At 38.6% G+C, this 21,717-nt stretch overlaps 1 protein-coding gene across 3 annotated transcripts in view; it reads left to right on the top strand.

Annotated features, from left to right (window-relative positions):
* The window catches only part of LOC105916397 (protein unc-13 homolog C), a 181,036-nt gene that overhangs the window by 14,165 nt on the left and 145,154 nt on the right, over positions 1-21,717 (top strand). For 2 of the 3 annotated variants that reach the window (XM_021309664.2, XM_036136264.1), the window contains exons 3-7: positions 9,819-9,841; positions 10,426-10,472; positions 13,804-13,882; positions 18,592-18,597; positions 18,755-18,826. In XM_021309664.2, the coding sequence (XP_021165339.2) occupies positions 9,819-9,841; positions 10,426-10,472; positions 13,804-13,882; positions 18,592-18,597; positions 18,755-18,826 (227 nt within the window). The remainder of the gene's footprint in view (positions 1-9,818; positions 9,842-10,425; positions 10,473-13,803; positions 13,883-18,591; positions 18,598-18,754; positions 18,827-21,717) is intronic. The other variant, XM_036136263.1, reaches the window with a different exon arrangement.

The following is a 21,717-nucleotide window of genomic DNA, read 5'->3' on the forward strand; positions in this document are numbered from 1 at the left end:
TTGATGATAGCTTTGTGTCACTGCAGCCATATGTGCATAGGCATAAACTATATTGAATGAATTAAATGATTATTAAATTAAATGAAAGAATATAGGAAAATAAATATAGAAATCAATTAAATAAATACAAACAACACATACTATATCCACCCATCCATCCATCCATTGTATGTATGTATGTATTGTATGTATGTATGTATGTATGTATGTATGTATGTATACATACATACATACATACATACATACATACATATATACATACATACATACATACATACATACATAAAATAATAAATTGTTGATCATAGCCTTTTTTAGGTTGAACTTGGTAGAGATAATGTAGAGCACATGCAATTCAACAGTTTTTGTATTAAAACTGACTTGTATTTCAATCTATTTAGAATTTAATTTAGCTTGACAAAACCCCAGTTCCATCTGTAGAAAACCAACCTCAGATTATGATGCTGCTACCATTGTTTTAAGTTTCTTTTGACTATGCACTATGTTGATTGTTGGCTAAAAATAAAGTTTGGAACTCTATGTTAGGAATCTAAGTTTTGTTTCATCAGACCATAGCACAATGTCACAGAAAGGCTTTTAATTTAATTAGGTTTAAATGTTTTTTGGAAGTAAACTATTCTGTCTTTAACACCACTTCTTAGTTCAGACATATGGAGAACACAAAAGATTGTTGTCAAACGTGAAACACAGCCAAAACTTAATTCTTCACTGATGCCATCAGTATCTTGGAACATCCTCTGACCAGTTTCTGACTCATTCTTTTATAATTTATTAATTTTTGAGAAACCACCTGCAGTTCTATTTAATTCCTTCTGGACTGCCAGTGGCAGTAAACCAAGCGGATATGTCCCAATCCGCTCAGAGCAGGTTGAGGTTTAATATAAACAAATTCACTTACATGGCGTAGCCCACATCTAGAGTGTTACATCTAGAACTAACACCGGGGGAGCTACATTCAGTCTCTTTGATGTTCTTGCTGTTGAGCTGGCATATTTTGCTGGTTGATTGCTCTGTAAGTTTATGTTAGAGAACTTATTTCTGAAAGAAGTTCCTGCAGGTCTAAAGAGATATAAGCGCAAGATTCCATGTTGTTAACATTATTCTGTGAGGGGCTGTATAGTCAGAAGTTTGTGGTTGGCGTTCTTTTGTTTGCTTTGTTTGTTTGTGTTAGGAGGTGCATGGAGTATCCGGAGGTGGATGGCTCACCCACTTTCAGGGCTGACGTGTTTATTTGTTAGAATAGTCCTGGTAATTCTGCCGTTCTGTGGCTCCCGCAGTTGGCTCTCAGATTACCTGGCTAGTGTGGCTGATTCACACTCTTCAGTGTTATTGAAGTTTTTGCTCAGTCTTAACTATTTTTTAAACTCCTTATCCCTTTAACCTGGCCAACCAGATTGATAATGTGTAGCACCCTCCGTTCTGCACATTATCAATCTGGGACTGCTCTCATTTAATCCGTTTGGGGAAAGGAGGGAAATTCAGCAGAACTTTCCAAGCAGATTGGGTGAAGTGACACCTAGCGCCCACCTACCAATGGTTGATTTTAGCCAATCATGGTATCAAATAAAAAAAATAAGCAGCACATGTTATGGGAAGGTAAGCTAGTCAAAGCCCTTCTTGCTGTTCTTCTTTGAAAGATTAAATTGTGGATTCTTACAAAATCAATGTGAGCTACACATGTCCTCCTGCGCTGCCATGTTTATGCTGGTCCAGCTGTGGGTTCGGCAGTTCTTGCTTTCGTTGCACCGGTATGTCCGGTTTAAATCACAATACTGCAAGAATTTATCTTGCAGGCAATATAATTTTCCCTAGCCTGTAGTGGGGATGTTGGGGTGCACCTTACGTGGGCTTTTTCTCCAAGCTGAGATTGCCCACAAGCTGTGTCTCAAGTGCCTTGGCATGGGTCATCTCAAGGATGCTCTGACAGACCCATGCTTGAATTGCAACATCCTACCAATGTCGGTGGCAAAGAAAAGGCTGCATCAGGTGGAAGGCCTCTTGTTTCAGGGAGAGTTGCCGGCATTTGAGATGCATCGTGGGAGTTCCATCCAGTGTGTGGACACGCCTGCTGAGGATGGCTGCAGTCTGAGGCAGAAGAAGGCAAAGCTGCAGCATCCCTCCTCAACATGAGGTGGATGCGCTGAGGGCCGAGCTGGAGCGGCTTCGCAAATATTTGGGCACTTCTGCCACCAGGCCTGCCTCCCAAGAAAGAGGCCAGGCTGGGAATCAGGTGGGGAGTTTGGAGTACCTTATGTCAATGAGGGCTTCCAATTCAGAGATTTAGTCTCTTGAAGAGGAGTAGAAGGCTCGTCCGGGCCTCTGGGAGTGGGAGGTAGAGCCCCCAAGTAAGGAGGTCCATGACAGCTTGGTTTCTTCACGAATGAGCTAAATAAGTCCTGCCTATTATAAGTAGTAGCTATTATAAGAAGTTTCTTTGTTCTTTATTGTAATGTCTAAAAAGGTTTTTCCATTGATCACTAAGAAGGGAAGGAACAATTTCATCATAATAGATTTTGTAAAATGTAAATAAAAACAGATAAACACAAATTTCTTCCAAAATTGATATTCCTTTTTATATTACTTTGTTATCTATTGTTCTGATTGACTATCACAAACAAACTTCTTTGTTGAATAGATAATAGATTTAAATCTGTGGATTAGACAAATTTTGGTCTTAATTGTATCTTAATTGTATTGCTAATGGTCAAGAGACATACATCAATGCATGCATCTGCATTACTTCCCCTGATTCGATTCACGTCTTCATCCCCTGTAACCAATGTGTTCTCCTCGTGCTCATATTCCAAAGAGTTCTGTCTGGTCTGAGTGCTTCCTATGAAGGGAGTTTCGGTGCTGCCACTCTTGCGTCTGTCTTCAACCAGCTACAGTAGAGTCTGCATTCAGATGCTAATTTACACGCCTCAAGGGCATTTTGTAACCAGGTCAGCCTTGCTAGGAATATTTATAAAGGTCTGATGCTAGTAAAGTTTGTTGTTTGCTCCTCAGCGACCACAGGAGGTAGACCCTCTTTATGCTTAGTGCATCACTTGCTAATACAATGCGGATATAAAAATGCATATGCAGAGAATCTGTTGTATGGTACGTAATTCCAGTATGACGGAGAATAAGGGGGGAAATCTGTTTATACTTTGCATAAAACATGGAGAAGTTATGTCTTTTAAATTAAAGACATGTAACAATCACATCATTGATTAATTACTGCAATTCGTCCTGCTTGTAATGTCCTTGTTTAAATGTTTCACTAAGGATAATTTTCTACAAAATGATTTCATAGGATTAGGATGAGAATTATCATCATACAGATTTTATACAGTTGAAACCAGACATTTAAATACACTGTGTAATAACACAACCATTTTGTTTTAATCTCTCATTGCCAGTCTGTAAATAATTACTCCAAAAGCATCTTAAAAAAAGAGTTCAGATGGCCAATGTATTCATGGGCAAAAACCTTATTTTTGGAGACATATCCTGTGGTCTGTTGATACTAAAATTGAAGTGTCACCAAAATAACTATTTTTGGTAATTATGAAAAAGTAAGGGAAAAACCTAAAAACATCTTCCCAACTGTGAATTAAAGGGATGGCAACATTATGTTGTGTGGGTGTTATGATGTAGGAAGAACCCAGGGAATTTAATGAAATAGGTGGCTTTATGAGCAAAGGACATTATAAACAAAGTATTGAAGACACATCTCAAGATATCAGCTAGGAAGTTAAAGTTTAGGCAAAAACTTGTCGTCCAAAAGGAAAATTTTTCTAAGCATACTGATGAACTTGTGATAAAGTGACTTAGAGACAATATTTTGGAGTGGTCATCACAAAGAAGTGATCTCATTACCCCAGAAACTTTTTGAGCAGTGCTGAAAAGGTGTATGTGAACCTGGTGACCTACAAACATAAAAAAAAACCAAAGATTTGAAGAAAGTGGTACAGTTTAAGGCAAATCTACCACATACTGAGGAAATGTATATAAACTTTCAAAATATGTGCCTGTTATATGATTAATCCGTTTTATTCTCCCATATGTCATATCTTACCTGACACTCAGTTGGCAGTGTAATTACCAGCAATTTTCAAGAGTTTTAAAACTTTCAATTTGATATAGTAAATATTACAGTACAGGTTTGGCACAACCGAAGCTGGTATAGGTGGTTTTTTGACTGTCAGGAGTATTTTTTTCTTTTCTTAATGTGCAACAGTAGAGCTAGACATGCTAACAGTAGCTTGCTAAGGGCTCGGGGTTAGCTCCAGCTGATGACAGCAGGTAGCCTTTAGTTTTAATCTGCGGTTATGAAATGGCTTTATGTTACGAATAAGTCATCCAGGCTGAGAATGCGTTTGAGATCAGAGGACGCTTTGAGATCAGTGTGAGGTGCCCGCTGATGTGTTGCATTTAACCAGCAAGAGGTTTTCTTATGGTTATTTGCCCTGCATAGCTCTGTTTTTCAATGATGTTTACTTTATCCTTCTATTTGTTCTTGTTGCTAATGTGCATGGAAAATGAAAAATTGCTTTTTTATTGTTTGGCCAAGTAACATTATGTAGCTGGGCTGAGCAACAGACATCAAGACATTAGTACTTTGACAAGAAGTTAGACCCTTTGTAAAGTGCCTTGAATCAACGTGTTGCGAATTGCTGCTATATAAATAAAATTGAATTTAATTAAATTAGGGAGTACTTCTAAGATTGATTGATAGGAGTTAATAGATGTGGTGATATTCAACTTGTATTGCTATACTTTGAAAGAGATAAATTAAGTGCAGAGCACAATTTACATTTCGCACCACAGATTTGAAGTTAAAATATCCCTAGTATCTGGGTGTTTTAAAAGCAGTTAATATTAAATCGCATATGATTTTCTGCTACTTGGAAAAAAAAGTAAAATTAGTCTTTTCTCTCTCTCTCTCTTTAAATTTGGTAACAGTAATTTTAAAACGCCTGGAGAATCCCACATTATCCCATATTATTCTTATCAGCACATAATTGTCTTCCCACTTGGAAGGGCTTGAAGGCCATTTTAAACTATGCTGCAGACATTGTCACTTTAAAAAACTTGTTTTCTAATAAAAGCTGAATCTGTTTCAAACCACTTCTTGCTTTACTGCCATTGCTGTCATCAGCCTAAATTGAAGTATTAAAATATTCATTGCATAAAGATTAAAAAAGTAAATTGTATCATAGTGCCTATATTAGGTAATAATTTAAGTAATAGGTTAACTTCAAGTAATTTTAAACTTGGTTGCAAGATCTGGAGGAAAGTGTTCGTCTTGATACAGGTCCCTGGAGTCTTGGGAAGCAGCCTTTAAAGGAGCAATACGTGAAATTTCTTCATTTTAGATACAGTTGAAATAACTAAAGAATAGTGAAGTGAAGAACTGAAGGTGTCTTTATAGATGGAATATGGTATGACGTCACAACCTGTCTCTCTGTGTGTTTCTCCAGTCTCTTGCTTACATAGCTGGGCCAGGCACATGCATGGACGTCCATGAGAACAGCTGCCTCTCAGGGCTTAGCCCCTCCCTGTCCAGAAAAGGCCACAGTCAGAGCAGTGCAGTGTAGGAGCAAAATAGCGGAGAGCACACCCAGCGGATTGAAACATTCTCTTGCTAACAGCATCATAAAGTTCTGACTTACTTACTGCTTAGCTAGACATATTCCTCTGAAATGTGATGCTGTTTTGCTGTGTATTTATCCTTAGCAAAAATGCACATATGAGGTGATGGGTGAGAAGGGGAAGGGAAGGTGGGGGCCCGGCCGAGTTGCACCTGGAGTGGAGGTAGAGAGCCATGGCTTGTCACACATCCACATCTTGTTTTGATCTACAGACGGTGCCTAGTGGTGACATTTTGCTTATTGCCCCTTTAAGGACAAGTGACAAAAAATGAAAGCAGAATTTGTAGGAGAGCAAATATTGACTTTTTCACATGTTGTCATATTACATCCACAAACTTAAGAATTTTAGTGAGATTTTATGTAATAGACCAACACAAAGTAACACAATTTTAAAGGAGAATGATACACGTTTTTTAACATTTTAACAAAAGTCTGAAAAAAAGCTGCTTGCAGAGTTAATGTATAGTAAAATATAGCTTCACGCCTTTCAGGCTATGTCTCATCAGCTTTACACTAAGGGAGATTGAAATGTCTGCTCAGATTGGATAGAGAGCGTAAATCTTCAAGTCTCACAACAAATTCCCACTCGCACTTTAATCTGGACTTTGACAATTTCATTCTAACACATGAAAAGGCTTTGATCCAAACTGTCACATATTGTAATGTTAGCTGGATGTCTCAGTACCTTTGCTGCTTTTTTTCCCCCCAGTATTGGCCTGTATTTAGCTCCAGCTATCTACCGGTCCATTCTGACCAGCTTCCCTGTCCCCTTTGAAGAAATGCACCCCTCTCTCTTATCCTTAGATATTATTGCGTGTCTGCTCGGTTGTTTGTCTTGCGTGTCTCCATGTTGCCCTGTGATGGATAGGCGACCTGTCCGGGAGGTACCCCGCCTCTCGTTCAATGAACACTGGAGATAGGCACCAATCCCCACACACACACGGCTGTTACTTTGATTAATGCTGTCTTTACCCGACCTGTCGCTTTGGGCAATAGTTTTTGTGTTTTAACAAAGCTCCTTAGAATGTGGAAACTTCTCCACAACTATTCTTCACCTGCTTGGTGTGCTCTTGGACATTCATGAAGGTATTTGTTCTCTAGCAAACGTCTGAGGCCTTCAGAAGTATTTACGCACTGGTGGACTCTGTTTATGGTTTGGTATGGTTTAGTTCATTCCTTGATGGAATTGGTTGCCCTGGTGTTAGTATGTGAATAGTTTGTGCTGATCAGAAACTCCTAGCAAATTAAATTTAAGTTTGTGGTCGTACTGTCATAAAAGGTAGAAAAAAATAAGGTTTATAGAAACATTTGCAGGGCACTGGACATTTGCAATCCTTAACACTTATGTACCCCTAGTTTTAGAGCAAGAAACTAGAGATAACCAAGCTGTAGGTTTTCAGAGACTTTCATAGGGCTTGTTCATAGTTTGTCTGAATATGCCATGTTGTTTGGGAGCTGCTTGACAATACCTTCAAGCCCTGAAGCGCTGACTGTGTTGGACTGTGACTGTGGCATACCCCATCAAAGCACTGACAGCTGAAAGTCTGTGAAACACAGAAGTCTCATGGAAAACACTTGTCACATTGATGCTACAAATCTGGTGCTGATATGTATGGCTGCATGGAAGAAAAGGTCATTGCGTTCCTCTGTACTTCAACACATTTTTCCCATTTTTTGGTAGCGTTGGTGGACATTGGTCAATTCTGGTAATACTGTGGGCCAGATATGAGCTTTTTTGCTCCACAGAGCTGTGATCTGTGTGCTGTGTGTTCTTGTGTGTCAGCAATGAGACTGAAAGGATTTACTACTGCTGGTGTCACCTCAACAACACTTTGTCCCTTAAAATACACACACGCACGCACACACACACACACGCACACACACACACCGAGGTTTTCTATCAATCAATTACGTTTTTGTTCCACAGATTTAAGGCACCTGTGGAATTAGGTTTATATCAGCAGCCTATAGCCTATCTTTGTAACCTGGCTTTATCTGGTGCTGCTGCAGACTCACTGGTAGAGTAATGCCTCTATCTTGTAAGGCTCTGCTGAAAGGGGCTCAGTTGATTGCTGCCCGTAGTGCTGCTGGCAGCTTACCTCCTCCTGAGATGCAGTTTCTCAGCTTGCCTTCAGATTTGATGTCACGAACAATATGTTCACACATCTGAATAAAAGTAGGAAGTCTTGCAGAGTCAACCTTTTAATTAGTATTTCCAATTTACCGTTTGCTGACCTCGAGACATGTACTGCACTGCTATTATCGCAGAGCTTCCATGAGGACCACTCATCTTAAAAAATATATGGACTTGTGGTGAACAGTAATAGCACTGAAACACTATCACTGCTCTCTCAATCAATATGCAGGTTCAGCATTATTGTTGCGTTAAAAGGTATCGATGGATATTGTTTTATCCTACAGTGTGTACGTTTAATTAAAACGATCAAGCACAATGGATTGGGGCATATTAAAAGTGGTACAGCAAAGCTACTCTGACTTATTCTGTTATTTATGAAGCAATGGTGATGAACAACCTGTTGGGGTGTTTTAATCAGAATTATATTTTGATATTTTTCTTGTGAGCAGCTGTAGTCTCTTAGTAACACATTACATCCTGATTACATTGTCGTATGTAACCCATGGGTAACCAGAACTACAATTAGGCATTTGCTTTCCTACTCTCCTAACTGGGTCTTTAAAATTGAAACATGAAGCCAACTGATTATACCTGCCTAGAATCCCGTATATCACTGTCTCTGACTGTTGACTCATTTAATGCTCTCAATTAGTAGCAAACCCTTTTGATATTATAACTGCAATTTTTTAATGCCAAATACCATAAGACATTAGGACCACATACCTTGATCTGTGTGTCAACAAACTCACCCTGGTCTACCAAAGTATGGACCCCTGATGGTGTGCTGTGGTATGGAGCACCAAGATGTGCCAGAGCCATCAGCATCATACTCTTTGAGTCCATGGACCAGACTTGTTTGTCGAGCACATAACATGCTAAATGATATTGAGATCATTGAGTCTCTGATTTTGGTGTCAACTCCTTAAACTCAACATTTAGCTCCTCAAAAACTTCCTGACCCACTTTTTTCTGTGGCAGGGACCATTTTCTTGCCACGGCCCTCAGGCAGTACAGTTTATGGTTTGTTTCAACGCAACATCCAAATGGATGGCTGGACCCAAGGTTCCTCGACAAAACATAGCCCAAACCATCACACTGCCTCCAACAGCTAGCCTTTGTTCCGTGGTACACCCTGGTGTCTTGTGTTCCTTAGGCAAACTATGCACACACACACACCCCTGCCATCCATGTAACGTAAAAGAAAATGCAACTCACCAAAATCACATTTTCCTCTTCCTATTGCTCTCTAGTCTTGTTCTGATGTTAAAATGGGTCTGCGTGGTCACTCTTATTGGTCTAAAGATACACACTTCCATACATAACTAATTCTGATGCAGATGTATTCTGACATCTTCCTATCAGAAGTTGTCTTCATTCTCATTAATGTGCCGTGACCAACCATGAACTGGTCACCAGTTCACCACAGTTCCTATAGTGACTACTGCACACTATAAACACTCTAAAAGAGCTGCAATTCAGTCAATGCTGTGTGCCCTGGCCAAACATGCTCCAATCCCTATGCTTGCCCAATTTCCCTGCTTTTAAAACATCAACTTTGAGGTCAAGTGCTGCCTAATATATCCCAGCCACTAACCTGCAATGTTATTCACTTCACCTGTCAGTGATCTAAAATGCTTGATAGTGATTAAAACATTAGTTATGAAGCTGTTTCCTCAGTATTTCAAGTGTTGCTAGAGGCTTTACCTCCCCAGATCTTCGTCTCTTTCCATGCGCCTCGGAAGTAGTTGAAGTTGTGTCAGAAACTGTCGGATTCCATTAATCTTCACTTTTCCACTGAAAATCCCTGTTTTCCAAAATCTCTCTGTTGGTTTTAATCTATTGTTCTCTTCCAAGATAATTTCCCCAAGGTGCTTGTTGACTCTGCCTCCATTTCGGCAAAAGTTATTTCAGAAACACAATTGTGTCATCAAACAGTGAAAGTGGATAAGTGTCCTAAGAGCTTGTATTTTATAGCTAGCTGATCCCTTCTAACTCTTCCTCCTCTTGTCGTTTTCTCCTTTTAGACACCAGTGCTTTGGATACTCAGGTTTTACTGTTTTTATCAGCTAATTGGAGACCTGTCATGCATGTGCATGTGTGTCTTTGTGGTTTATGTGGTGACAACTTTTGTATCTTAGTTATTATGTATGTGCGTGTCACTATGAGTGTTTGTGCTTTCTTGTGGTTCAGTGAGGGTGAAATTTAAATGGATTGAAGAGAATCCAGCATGAACCATTTTTGTAGTCATTTTTGAGCTGATTATTTCTTTATTTAGCATTTTTTTTTTATGTTGCCTTTAAAAATGGGCTTCTGACCAGTGAGGAGGGAGTGTTACACAATAAACGAATTTTGCCTGAAGCATCTAGAGCAGCAAAACTCTCAAGTCTTAAGCCCACAAATTACAGTGGTGTGGAATAATTTGGACTTTGCCTGTGGTGATTCCCTCCTTTCTCCCTGTTCTGAACTTGGCCCTCTCCAGTGATTTATCCTGTCCTGAACTGACGTGCCGTTTCCCAAGCGTTGTTATACTGTGCATTTTATCAATTTCTTTTTGCCACTGTTTGTTGGGTGTTTTGTTCTCTGCACTCGGCTTGTGTTTTTAGTCTTACACTGTGCTTCTTCTTTCTGCAGCCTCGCAGTATTTTGGATCCCAAATTGCTTGGTTTGCAGTCTGGAGGGTGAGTGGCGGCTCATGTCATGATCTGACTGGTTCACTATAACACAAATAGCATTTCCTGTGCTGTTTTGTACCCTCAATCTCAGCAGCAGATCCCTGAAATGTTGTAGTGATGGTTTTTTCTATCTGAGGGTTCATGCTCCCTGTTTTTGTCACACAACAGAAAGTAAAATCACAAATATGAATGCCTTCACAATGTAATAATGTGCACATGTTTTAAACCACAGTTTGCATCCTAAATCTAAAAAAAAAAACAGTTTCAGAAAAATTGCTAAAAATCTAGGCACAATACAAGGAAAGCAAATATTTTTGTTTAATCTAACATTTTCCTCTCTTTTCTTTGTTCAATGACTCCAACACTTTTCTTGAGCTTTGGCCAATAAAGCTCTAGACATCAAGGACAGTAAAAGTCAATTTAACTTGCTAAATATTTTTGTGTAAATATATTATTTAGAGATTCAGAAGTCAGAAATCCAAATCAGACAATTTTTTTAATAATTGGATCTGATTGACAGGTCAAATATATAAAACACATTTTGTTTTGTCTTTTACCAAAAAAAAAAACCCAAAAAAACTAAGAACTTTGATGGATAAGTGGGTACAGCCTTGTAAAGTCTTCATTTTCTGTTGGATTCAAAACAACTACCTCTGTTAAAGAACCTGTTGCACATGTTTTTCTCTGTGGTACGTTACAGTCTTGAGGGGAAAAAAGGGAGTCAGAAGAAAGGAAACACAGAGTTGGTGTCAACCAAGAAAAGTCAAATGTGTGCCTCTCTGACATACATTATTCCCATTGATGATGTCAATGCCCATCCTTCAAATGCAGCAGCCACCCTAATATTCTATCTAGCCAGTGCTTTGCGATTATAATATTGCACACACTGACATTCTGAAAATTGTGATAAACTATATTGTCCAACTCTATAAAACCCAACAAAGAAGTGTACATGATATGAGAATAGCATCATTCAGTTTATGCCACAGAACTATTTATAATCACTTTGTGGTAGTAAAACTATCTTTTTTGTTTCTCAAAAAAATTGTCTTTATTTTTTCACATAATCATTTAAAAACATTTTTTTTGTACCAAGCTACTTGGAATAAACCACCTAAAGATCAAATATGTTATTGACTAGAAATATTTGTCTGTCTGTCACACCACTGGTGTATCACTAAATTTTGAAGGATTTTATTATGTAAAGATTCATGTGTCAGTTTAATGTAATGCAAATTTTTACAACGTGACTCGAAACGTGTTGTCTCCTGTTTGTATTTGTGAGGTTCAAAACAATGCTTTTCTTCTAAATGACGTCCACTGATGCTAAGTGGGTGACAATTAAACTTTGACTGAAGGCTCTGTCGCAGCATTTACATTTATTAATATAAAGTCTCTCCAAACTCCACGGAAAAATGCAACAAGTTTTAAAGCCAACTCTGACTCTCTGTTTTCAGGATTATGAAATGAAATTAGGAGAAGACAGCGAGCTCTGGTTGAAATAAAAACCAAGTGTTTTGATACCATAACATGAGATTTATTTCACAGAGGTTACAGTCTGAAACAGAATTAGGAGTCAGAGTCAAACTTCCTAAAACGTTAGAGGAAGGAAGGAATAAGAAATAAGAAAGTATGACCTCAGGAGAAGTTTTTAAGATGACTTTCAGTATAATTCTCACACAATGTAATTCGTCTGAAATGCTTAGGCTCCTTCCTCAACCAAATTTCACCCATTCATTTAGGTTACATGGCAAAGTACTACGTCAAGGCCCTTTTTAAAGGGTACACTTATGCCCTTCTGCTGTAAAATCACATTATTTAGTAAAGCAGAACAGCACTTCTCTGAAAATAGTCAGGACTGAACTTAAAATGAGTTTGCTAAATAAACAAATTTTAAAAGAAAATCCTGCTGTTCAAGTAGTCTATATTTGATAACAAGAAGAACTTTAAAAGGGTTTATAATCAGTCGTTTTTGTGAGGTCACAACTAAATCATCTTTTATTTTGTTCTAAATAAGCATATTTAGCTCAATTAAATCAATGTATGCCCGGGATAAACAGAAGGGATGTCGTGGCCCTTCTGGGTTTAAAGGCAATAACATTTTTGCAACATTTTTGGGAAAAGCACAATTCTTTGTAGAATAGAAATATAGGGAATGTTTCGCAAATCTCAAGCTATAATTTAAAGAAAGCATAATCAATCAATACTGTGTTTTTTTTATTCTTGTCCAAGTCTAAGATGACCCTGATGCCAAAACAAGGAAATAAAACATTTAAAATGCTAATTTTATATATATATATATATATATATATATATATATATATATATATATATATATATATAGCCCTTCAATAGCTCTTTGTTTTAGCACAAAGGGAAATCTCTGAACCAGAGACTAAATTGTGGGTTGTCAGCTGCAGCTAATGGTTAACCTTTGGTCAAGATGTTACTGAGCTTACAAATCTTTTGGATTGTGTCTGTCCGTCTGTTACTTTCTCTTCTAGGCGTTCAAAATCCTGCAACACACATGATTCAGTAGCAGTGTCAGTTTCTTCAATGCTTGTGTTGCTAGCTAGCTCCTCTTTAGTAGCCAGGTCATCCAACACCTCAGGAAAACAAATCAATAACAACTCCTGTTTATATTTCAAAATAAGAGACTGAAACAAGGATACAGAGGGTCAATATTAAAGACTTACTTCACCAGATAATGTCACAGACAACTGCGTAGTTCTTCACGAGACACAAGTCTAGTTTTGCAAGAAATGTTGTGGCATTTCCATGTTTCAAGATCACGTGGTACGATATTTCGTTACCCCCCTGCTAAGCAATGTTCCGTAGCTTGGATTGTTTCTTTGGAAAGAGCCAGCCTGAATCTGAAGAGGAGGAGCAAGACTAAAGGCCCGCTCAGTGTGTCACGATAAAGGCTGACAGTAGAGCTTTAGGAGTTTTATCTGTGTGGAGGCAATGGGGCCTCGATGTCATGTTGAGGTCATTAAAGAGGCTCTGAGTGACAGTTAAGGTGATGCCAGTAAAAGTAAGTCTCTAAAAGCAGAACTGAGCAGGAGACAAAAAAAACATACTTAAAAGATGGTGAGTGTTGAATTTATTTTTTTAGGCTGCAGTGGGTCCTCGCTGTTAATGTTCATTCTAGCGTACTGCAGGAGGTTTGCCCCATGCAAAGTGAAGTGGGTGTGGGGTACGGCAGGTTCAGAAGGAGGCATGATCCATGGTGTTTGCTGGCTGTGTAAATCAAGGCCCCCTTTTTCACTGTAGTAATGTTCGCCCAGCATGGCATTATTATGATATTAATACCCCTTAAATCTGTCTACTTCTACAGGGCTGGCAGTATTCTTTATGGCATTGACAGCATGCCAGATCTACGCCGCAAAAGGACAGTGCCTCTCGTCCGAGACCTGGTGAGTCATCTGCCTCAACAAGGTTACATGTGATTTATGTTAAATCTATCAGTGTGACCCTATGTTATACCACAGTCGTGGGATGCTGTACTGTGTGAGTGTTGGCCTCTGCTGAGCACAATGATGTCTTCACTGACACTTTGATGGAATGCTATTCTCCCTTAATATAAAAAAGTTTGTTTGCAATAACTACAGTATACAAGACAATATTATCAGCACTGAAGTGTGCAACATAGCTTTAAAAAAATAATAAAATCAACGTTGATTTTTAAAACTGTGATCATTTTTGTAATAAGTTACAGCAAGTTTTATATATATATATATATATATATATATATATATATATATATATATATATATATATATATATATATATATATATATATATATATATATTTGGATGTATATATGGTACCTATATTGTATATGACACAGTGCTGGGAAGAAATATTTGCCTTTATGAATACAAAGTGCAATTTTGTAATGATGAACGGCTGTCCAAACCAACCTGATCCTATGCAAAATTCTTAAATTATCTTTGATTTAGCCCATTTTTGGATAAGCTGAATTACATTTTATCATCCACACCCAGGCCAAATAACTGCAAGAACTTTAAAATCAAGATACCACTAGAAAGACACCTGTCCAACAACATGAAGTAGGGTAAAATATCTTGAAGTCAACATATCACCCCATAAGCTAGTGAAATTAAAGAATAATTGTGAAAGTCACTCCATCTGTTATCCATTAAGATGGTTACACATCATTTCCAAAAAGTAGAGAAGTAGAGAAGTCCCATTGAACAAAGACTTTTCACCCCAGAACTCCTGGAATACGAAGTAAAACCTTAGATGTGTAATTGTTGCGCGATTAATTAGCCCAGAATGAGTATTTAGGACCTTGCATCGCAGTGATGCTCCACCATTTGTTTTTATTGCAACATAATGTGTTATAAAATGTCCCACAGAGAAGCCTGTTGCAGAAAGGTCCATTTTAGCACTGTGCCACATGGTTAGTCTTTCAGAGAAGACAACAAACTGTCATGGTTGCCAGTAATACTCACGTCTGTTCTGTCTGTAGCTGTTTGTCTATTGCATGCCACAAGTGTGTTTGTCTTACATATGTCCGTTTTTCATCTTCATGAGTTTTAGCCAAAGCAAACAATATTTAACTCAAATCTTTTAGAATAAATCTGTTTGATATTCTTTTCTAGTTTCAGTTGACATGATACAAAATGCATTTTTATGCAGATGATAATGCAGCTTGATGTCATACACATGGATGCTGATGAATGTTTATATCACAGTGGACAACATGAGTTGATGCTGTATTTGTTCATATCTCTCATTAAATTTAATAACCAACAATGTCTTGGTAAGTATGGGTTGCCGTTTTTTTTATTTATTTTTTTTATTAATTCTTTTTCATTTTCTTGGATTTTAAGTGTATATTTGCCATTCCTACATGAACCCATAAAGGCTATGGGTGATATTTTTCAGTGAGTTGTCAGATTTCAGCCTCGCCGATGCTCACCAGTTGTCTTCCTTTGTTGCTCGGCAGGTGCTGGGGGAGAAAAAAAAAGTACTTACCTTGAAATGTTGACAACTCAACCCAAAAATATATCCGAGAGACTTCATTGACTTCTGATTTAACTGTGTGGGGCTTTTAAATCATGTAAAAGTGACACTGAGCAAGCCTTTTACACTTGTGATGAAGTCAGTAGTCAGCGAACAAACTGGTCCCCTTTCATGCCTCTCCTTTGTCAATGTCCCCCATTTGCTGTGCGATTGCTTCAGGGCAGCAACAGCGTTTTTGATTGGAATGGTCAGCAGGGATTCCCTGCTTTTATGGTGGGATGGAAATTTTATAACAAATAACACTGAAAAAAAGGTTAATCATCCATTCTCAAAGCACTGACAGATTACCTCCGGATGCACGGTCTTATTGTGTTGCCTGCAGCAACCTCAGCAGTGCTGGTGCATGTTTGGTAAACTTACATCAACATTGACAGTTCATGTAGAGGTCACATTCCTTCCTACATTCTCCATGGCTACCATGGATCTTTACCATAGCTGGGCTATGTAGACAAGAGGGTCGTGGTAAAGACAGATCCAGTTTTGTCAGCTGTCCATGTCTGCATTCCTCTGTTACATAACTTCCTTCAGTCTGGGACTTATTGATCTCTGCTCACCCAAACACAGCAATTTTTAATATAAGAGCTTATTAACATGTATGTGTATCAATGTGTGTGTGTGTGATCTCTGTTTATTTGTGTGGGTGTGCACAGGTATATGTACAAGTAAGTTTTTGACTGTCTGGACAGAAGAGTGTGTGCATATATATATATATATACATTGCTGTGAGAAAGCATTCGCTTGCTTACGGATTTCTTCTGTTTTTGCTTTTACCTTGCACTTTACCTTTTTTTTTCGTCTCATCAATCAAAATTTTATATCATACTCAGATAATCAAACTTAGGTGGCATTTTCTCTCAATCCGTGCAATGTGCAGTCCTCAATTTCTTTATGTATATATTATATGAAAAAAAGTTATCCAAATCAGCCAACACACAGACTCCAGTGAACCGCAGTGAGAGTCCTTATCTATAATTGAAGAAAGTATGGAACAAAGGTGAACCTTCCCAAGAGAGGCCGCTCTACTAAAATTACTCCAACAGCGGATCATTGACTGATCCAGGAGGTCACAAAAGCACTGCAGGCCTCTCTTGCCTCATTTAAGATTAATGTTTGTAAATCTACAATAAAAAAGAGACTGGGCAAAAAGAGCATCCAAGGTAGGGTTCTAAGATAGAACCCACTGATGACAAAGAAAAAAAACTCAAAGAAAAAAAACAAAAACAAAACAAACAAAAATGAACCCACACAAATGCTCGTTTCCCATTTATCAGAAAAAATTTAATGATCTTGGAGACTTTTGGAAAAATATTAAATTGAACTTGGTGGTAAAATGTATGGCCATCAGTTTGCAACCTTAAAGAAGCGTAGTGCTAACCTTGCCTGCAAGACGGATTCTCACGGTATTTGTGCGTTCACAAACACACGAGACACATCTTTGAAAGAAGAACAGTAAGACGTGCCATGATGAGCTTACCTTCTTGTGGTTTCTGATGCCTGCTGCATACATTTTAATTTGATATCGTGATTGGCTAAAACCAACTTTTGGTAGGCGGGCACTAGGTGTCGCTTCACCCAATCAGCACGGAGAATTATGCTGAATTTCCCTCCTTTCCCCAAACGGATTCGATGGGAACAGGTCCAGATTGATAATGTTTAGAACAGAGAGTGCTACAAGTTATCAATTTGGCTAGCCATGTTAGCGTAGCGCAAGTTCCAGAGTTTTTGCACAAGTTTGCCTCCTCTGGCGACATGTTGAAATGACACCAGTGTTGCGCCATGACTGCACAGGTTTGTTGTTCAGAGCCGTAATGTATTCTGAGGTAAGAAAGTTATAAGTATTGGAGTTAGCCTATGTTCTCTCACTAATACATCGAATAAGGCTGAGAATAAACAAAGTAGTCAGGTGAATGATAGCGCGCAGTGCGTCACGCCCACACGTACACCCAGGGAATATGACCTAAATCACTCTCTCATATACTGTCTGATGGAGCCTATAGAGGCAACTGCGACAAATAGAGGAAAACTTGTTTTACATGCCGGGCAATTGTAGTGGCATATATGGGAAAAAAAATTAATTATATTTAACATTACACAGTTATATTTAACCCTTAAACCTGCACGATGCTCCTTTAAGCTCAAACACCTTTGGCTTATGCAATTGAAGCTCTTGAAGTGGCCTATTCAAAGTCTGTAAAATAATCTAAATGATACACTATTGCATGACATTAAACAGACTCTTCATAGTAAAGAAAAAACAAAACTCCAGTATGGCATAATTACAACAATTCTGCAGAGAACAGGGGGCAAAAAATTCTCCAGGCTGATGTAAAACATTTGCTGCAAACATTTTATGGAGTTTTTTTCTTGATAACCAAATATTAGATTTTGGGGCTAATTACGTTTTTACAAAAACCTGGTTTGCTTGGGTAGCTTTTACCCCATAGTAATAAATAATAATAAAACCATCACTTGAAAACTGAAATTTATTTTTAAACAAGGTTATCTTTGTATGATAATAAAAAAAAAAGACAAGCTGGAAATGAAATGTTTGATAAAACATTGAAGTTTGACAGAAAAAACAAAACCAGAGGAAATCTGCAAGGGGGCAAATACTTTTTTATCACAGAACTGTGTGTGAGTCTTCAAAGTGTGTTTGCGTGTAGAGCTGGCTTCACCCATACATGAACGTGTGCGTCTTGTACATTTCTGTTTGTGTCAACCTAATGCGCAGAGCAGACAGCAGAAAATATGACCAAAGCTTCATCCAACAGACAAATGAATAGAAATGCCAAGCATGACTGCCGTTCAGTGATGTCCACTGCATGAGTGGATAAACAATCACGCAACAGCTGGATAATCTCACTTTATGCATAGCTGAATTGTTCTAGAGAGCTCTATGCCCCAACCAGCAGTCCTGCATGGCAGTTAGAGCACCTTTGCGCTCAATAATAATGGGCTACAATTGAAGTCTGTCAGCTGTTTGTGCTTTCAGCCATGACTCTCTTACTCCTTGTCTAAATCAATCTTTCTTTTTGTTTTTAATTTTGGTTTATGAAAACTTGGAAATCCCAGGCTTTGGTAAGAATTGTTATTTATCTTTCCAGAATCAATTGATTTAAATATTTTGTGCAGACTGCTGTGGCTAAAATAGTTTTAACATTTCAAGAATCTATAATACATAGATGCATGAATAAACAATGAATGATGTTTATTCATTTTCCTCTTCTTCCAACAGACCCTCACTGCTCGAAAGGCAGGCATCTCGTTTGCTCTGGTGAACAGGTCAACCCTGAACAACGAGGAACTGGTGAGTATGTGAAAACTGATTTGTCATGATTCAGGTGATCAACTACTTCAGAAAGTACTGATGGAAAGTCTGGTTGCCTTTGATTTAAGCCTGTTTGCTGTTGCGATGACTCGGATAACTGAATTTGTGAAAACTGGTGTTTTGCTCCATCTACCTTGCTGACAAAGGGTTGATTTTGGCATATAACATGACCAGGTCTCTATTCTAGAGCAAACAAAGAGCACATTCAGAGTTGCTAGTTGAGCCAGAGCAATTTGTTTTTGCCCTTTCAGAGAAAGACAGAGCATCTTTCAGCCCGATGGGAACACACAAACTGTTTTTACACAGAAACATGAAACTTCTTGCTGTAGGGCAATAGTGTTAACCCCATGTGCTGTTCTTGATAGACCATATTTCAAATATCAGTTAATACCTACATAATTCAAACTAATCTGGCCTTCACATTAGCTCAAGAGCAGTAGGTCAGGAACTTCATAGAGTGAATTTCTATGGTTAAGCAGCTGCATGCATCCAAACCTTACCTTGTCTGGTATTAAAAAAATCGAATTTCCCTGTCTGGGAATCCAATGGCCGATTGTGGGTTTGATGAGTTCTAGGACAATGTTACTGACTTCCCTATGCCAAGTGTAAAGTGTCTGTATATTGTGGGGAGGTTTTACGGGGTAGGACACATGGCCTATTAGTTAGAGCAAAAGAAGCTAAGGCTGCATTAAAGAAAGACATCATGATCAATTTCATACTCTACAGTTTCATACAGTTCAGGCGTGGTCCTTTTCAATTTCAACATGACGGCATACCAGTCGAAAAAGCAGAGTCTATACAGACATAGATGACCAAATGAGGCGTGGAGAAACTTGACTTGCCTGCACTGAGTGTTGCCCTCAATTAGACCGGATTAAATTATGTGGGGATTGAAAATCAGACCTTCTCGTCCAACATCAAGGAAAGACTTCACAAATGCTCTAAATAAAGAATGGTCAAATATTCCCTTAAATGCTACAGCTTGTGGAAGGCTGTAACTTTATATAAAAGCCAATGCATTAAGAATGGGGTGTCATTAAAGTTCATTTGTGTGTAAAAGCAAGTGATTTTGGCTATAATACGATCCATTTTCTTTCTCTTGAGACAAGATAAATACTGTAGTTCATTATATTGGCCTCTGTAGCCAGCATTTCCTTCCATCTGCTGTGCTCTTAGCAATTCTGCTGAATTCAGAAATTAAGTTAAAGCTCTGACATTTTATTTACACAATGCTCTGCGATCAGTGACAAAAAAACTGTGCAGCGCGGGTGACTGAGCAATGGAGAAAGGGCAGAATGTCTCAGTCGATGGTGTGAGACACTTTTGTGTTGACCTCTAAAGCTATCTCGGCATTAATTGATTGCAATTCTTCCCTCCCTGAGGGAAGATGGCGTAACAGGAGGCAAACAGTGGGAGAGCAAGCAGTTTCTCAGTAAGAGAAAGAAGCATACAATTTCATATCCGCTGATTTGTAGCAAGCAGCTGGCTAAGCCTGCAAGATTACTGGATTTAAATGAACTCCGTGCATACTGCACACGCATTTCATCTTTCCAAGAGACCCTGATGTGGCCTTCAGTTTGTGTAAACTGGCTTACGTGTAAATGTTTGCATCACATTTGATCCATAACTTGTAGGATCAATCTGAGAAATACGACCACATTAACACCATGCCGTCTTGCTCGGTAATAGTCCTAGGTGTGATAAAAGCTGATGAAGCAAAAACAATGTGTGTGAAGCAGCGTCATATCTGATATTCAAATCAAGGCTGACTCTTGGACATCGTTGGTGTCTGTGCTGCACTGTGAACTTGAAATCTAGGGATTCTTAATTTGGAGCATTGAGGGAAAGAGGTTTATAATTGGTCGAGGCAAACTGGCTTCCGAGAAAAGCTTTAGATTGTGTGCTCTTGGTAAGTAGGACAAGCAGATGTCAGAGTTTTATCAGCTGCATTAAGTCCAGCAAAATGTTTGCCAGTGAGAGCTGAGAGAATACTCTGAAAGCATGCTGTTTAATTGTGAAGGAGTTAGGAGAGGAGTTGCGATAGGAAGACCAAAGGAAGAGTGAAGAGAGGACAGAAATGAGTAGAGAATTAAATAAGGCAGGGTAGAAAATTATTTGTCATCATGACCCCTTGGCTATCATGCCTCTGCACAGGCCGCCATGTTGAACTGCCTTCCCTGGAGTAACGTTTCAATCTATTTAGAGCGCTTCCTTCCTCCAACTGTTTCTTGCTTATTCGCCTCATCTTCAGTTTCTTCTCTTGTCGTTGAGGCTATATATACAAATGTGTATATTATTTATGTCATTATTGATGCGGGGAACACTTTCTTGAAGTTGTTCTGTGTCTTTGTCACGTTTCCGCTGCATCAGCTTGTTAGAGCGGAACGGGAATTTGCGGGTTGGAAAGGGGGAATAGCCTGAATGTCCGCTCCATGTTCTAAGGGGCATGCAGCGTTAGCACAACAATGCCTGTCAACATAAAGACAGGTCGTGTTTACCTGCACAGACAAGGCACCGACTTTCACAGAGTAGAAAAGGAAGCTGCAGTCTGACAGAAGCCAACGAGTATCTGGAAATCAGATGTGATGTTCTCCTGTAAGTCTGTTCCGATATCATCACACATCCTGTTAGCAGCAAGATGCGCCAGGCTGAGTCCAACGTGCTTGCATTAGAGATCTCCCCACGTAGTTTGTGAAATGTGCTGAGTAAAAAAAGTTGGGAGTCAGATTTTTTTAGAAGAAATGCTTTGGTCAATTTCTGATCACACATTTTTTGTACATTTTGGATCTGATTATATCCGACCTTCCAGATGGAAGCTGTGGTCACTTCCTTTTTGATAGCAAAATCTTTAATGAAGACTTCTCATTGTG

This window comes from Fundulus heteroclitus, chromosome 4 (genome assembly GCF_011125445.2).
Source record: "Fundulus heteroclitus isolate FHET01 chromosome 4, MU-UCD_Fhet_4.1, whole genome shotgun sequence".
NCBI lineage: Eukaryota > Metazoa > Chordata > Actinopteri > Cyprinodontiformes > Fundulidae > Fundulus > Fundulus heteroclitus.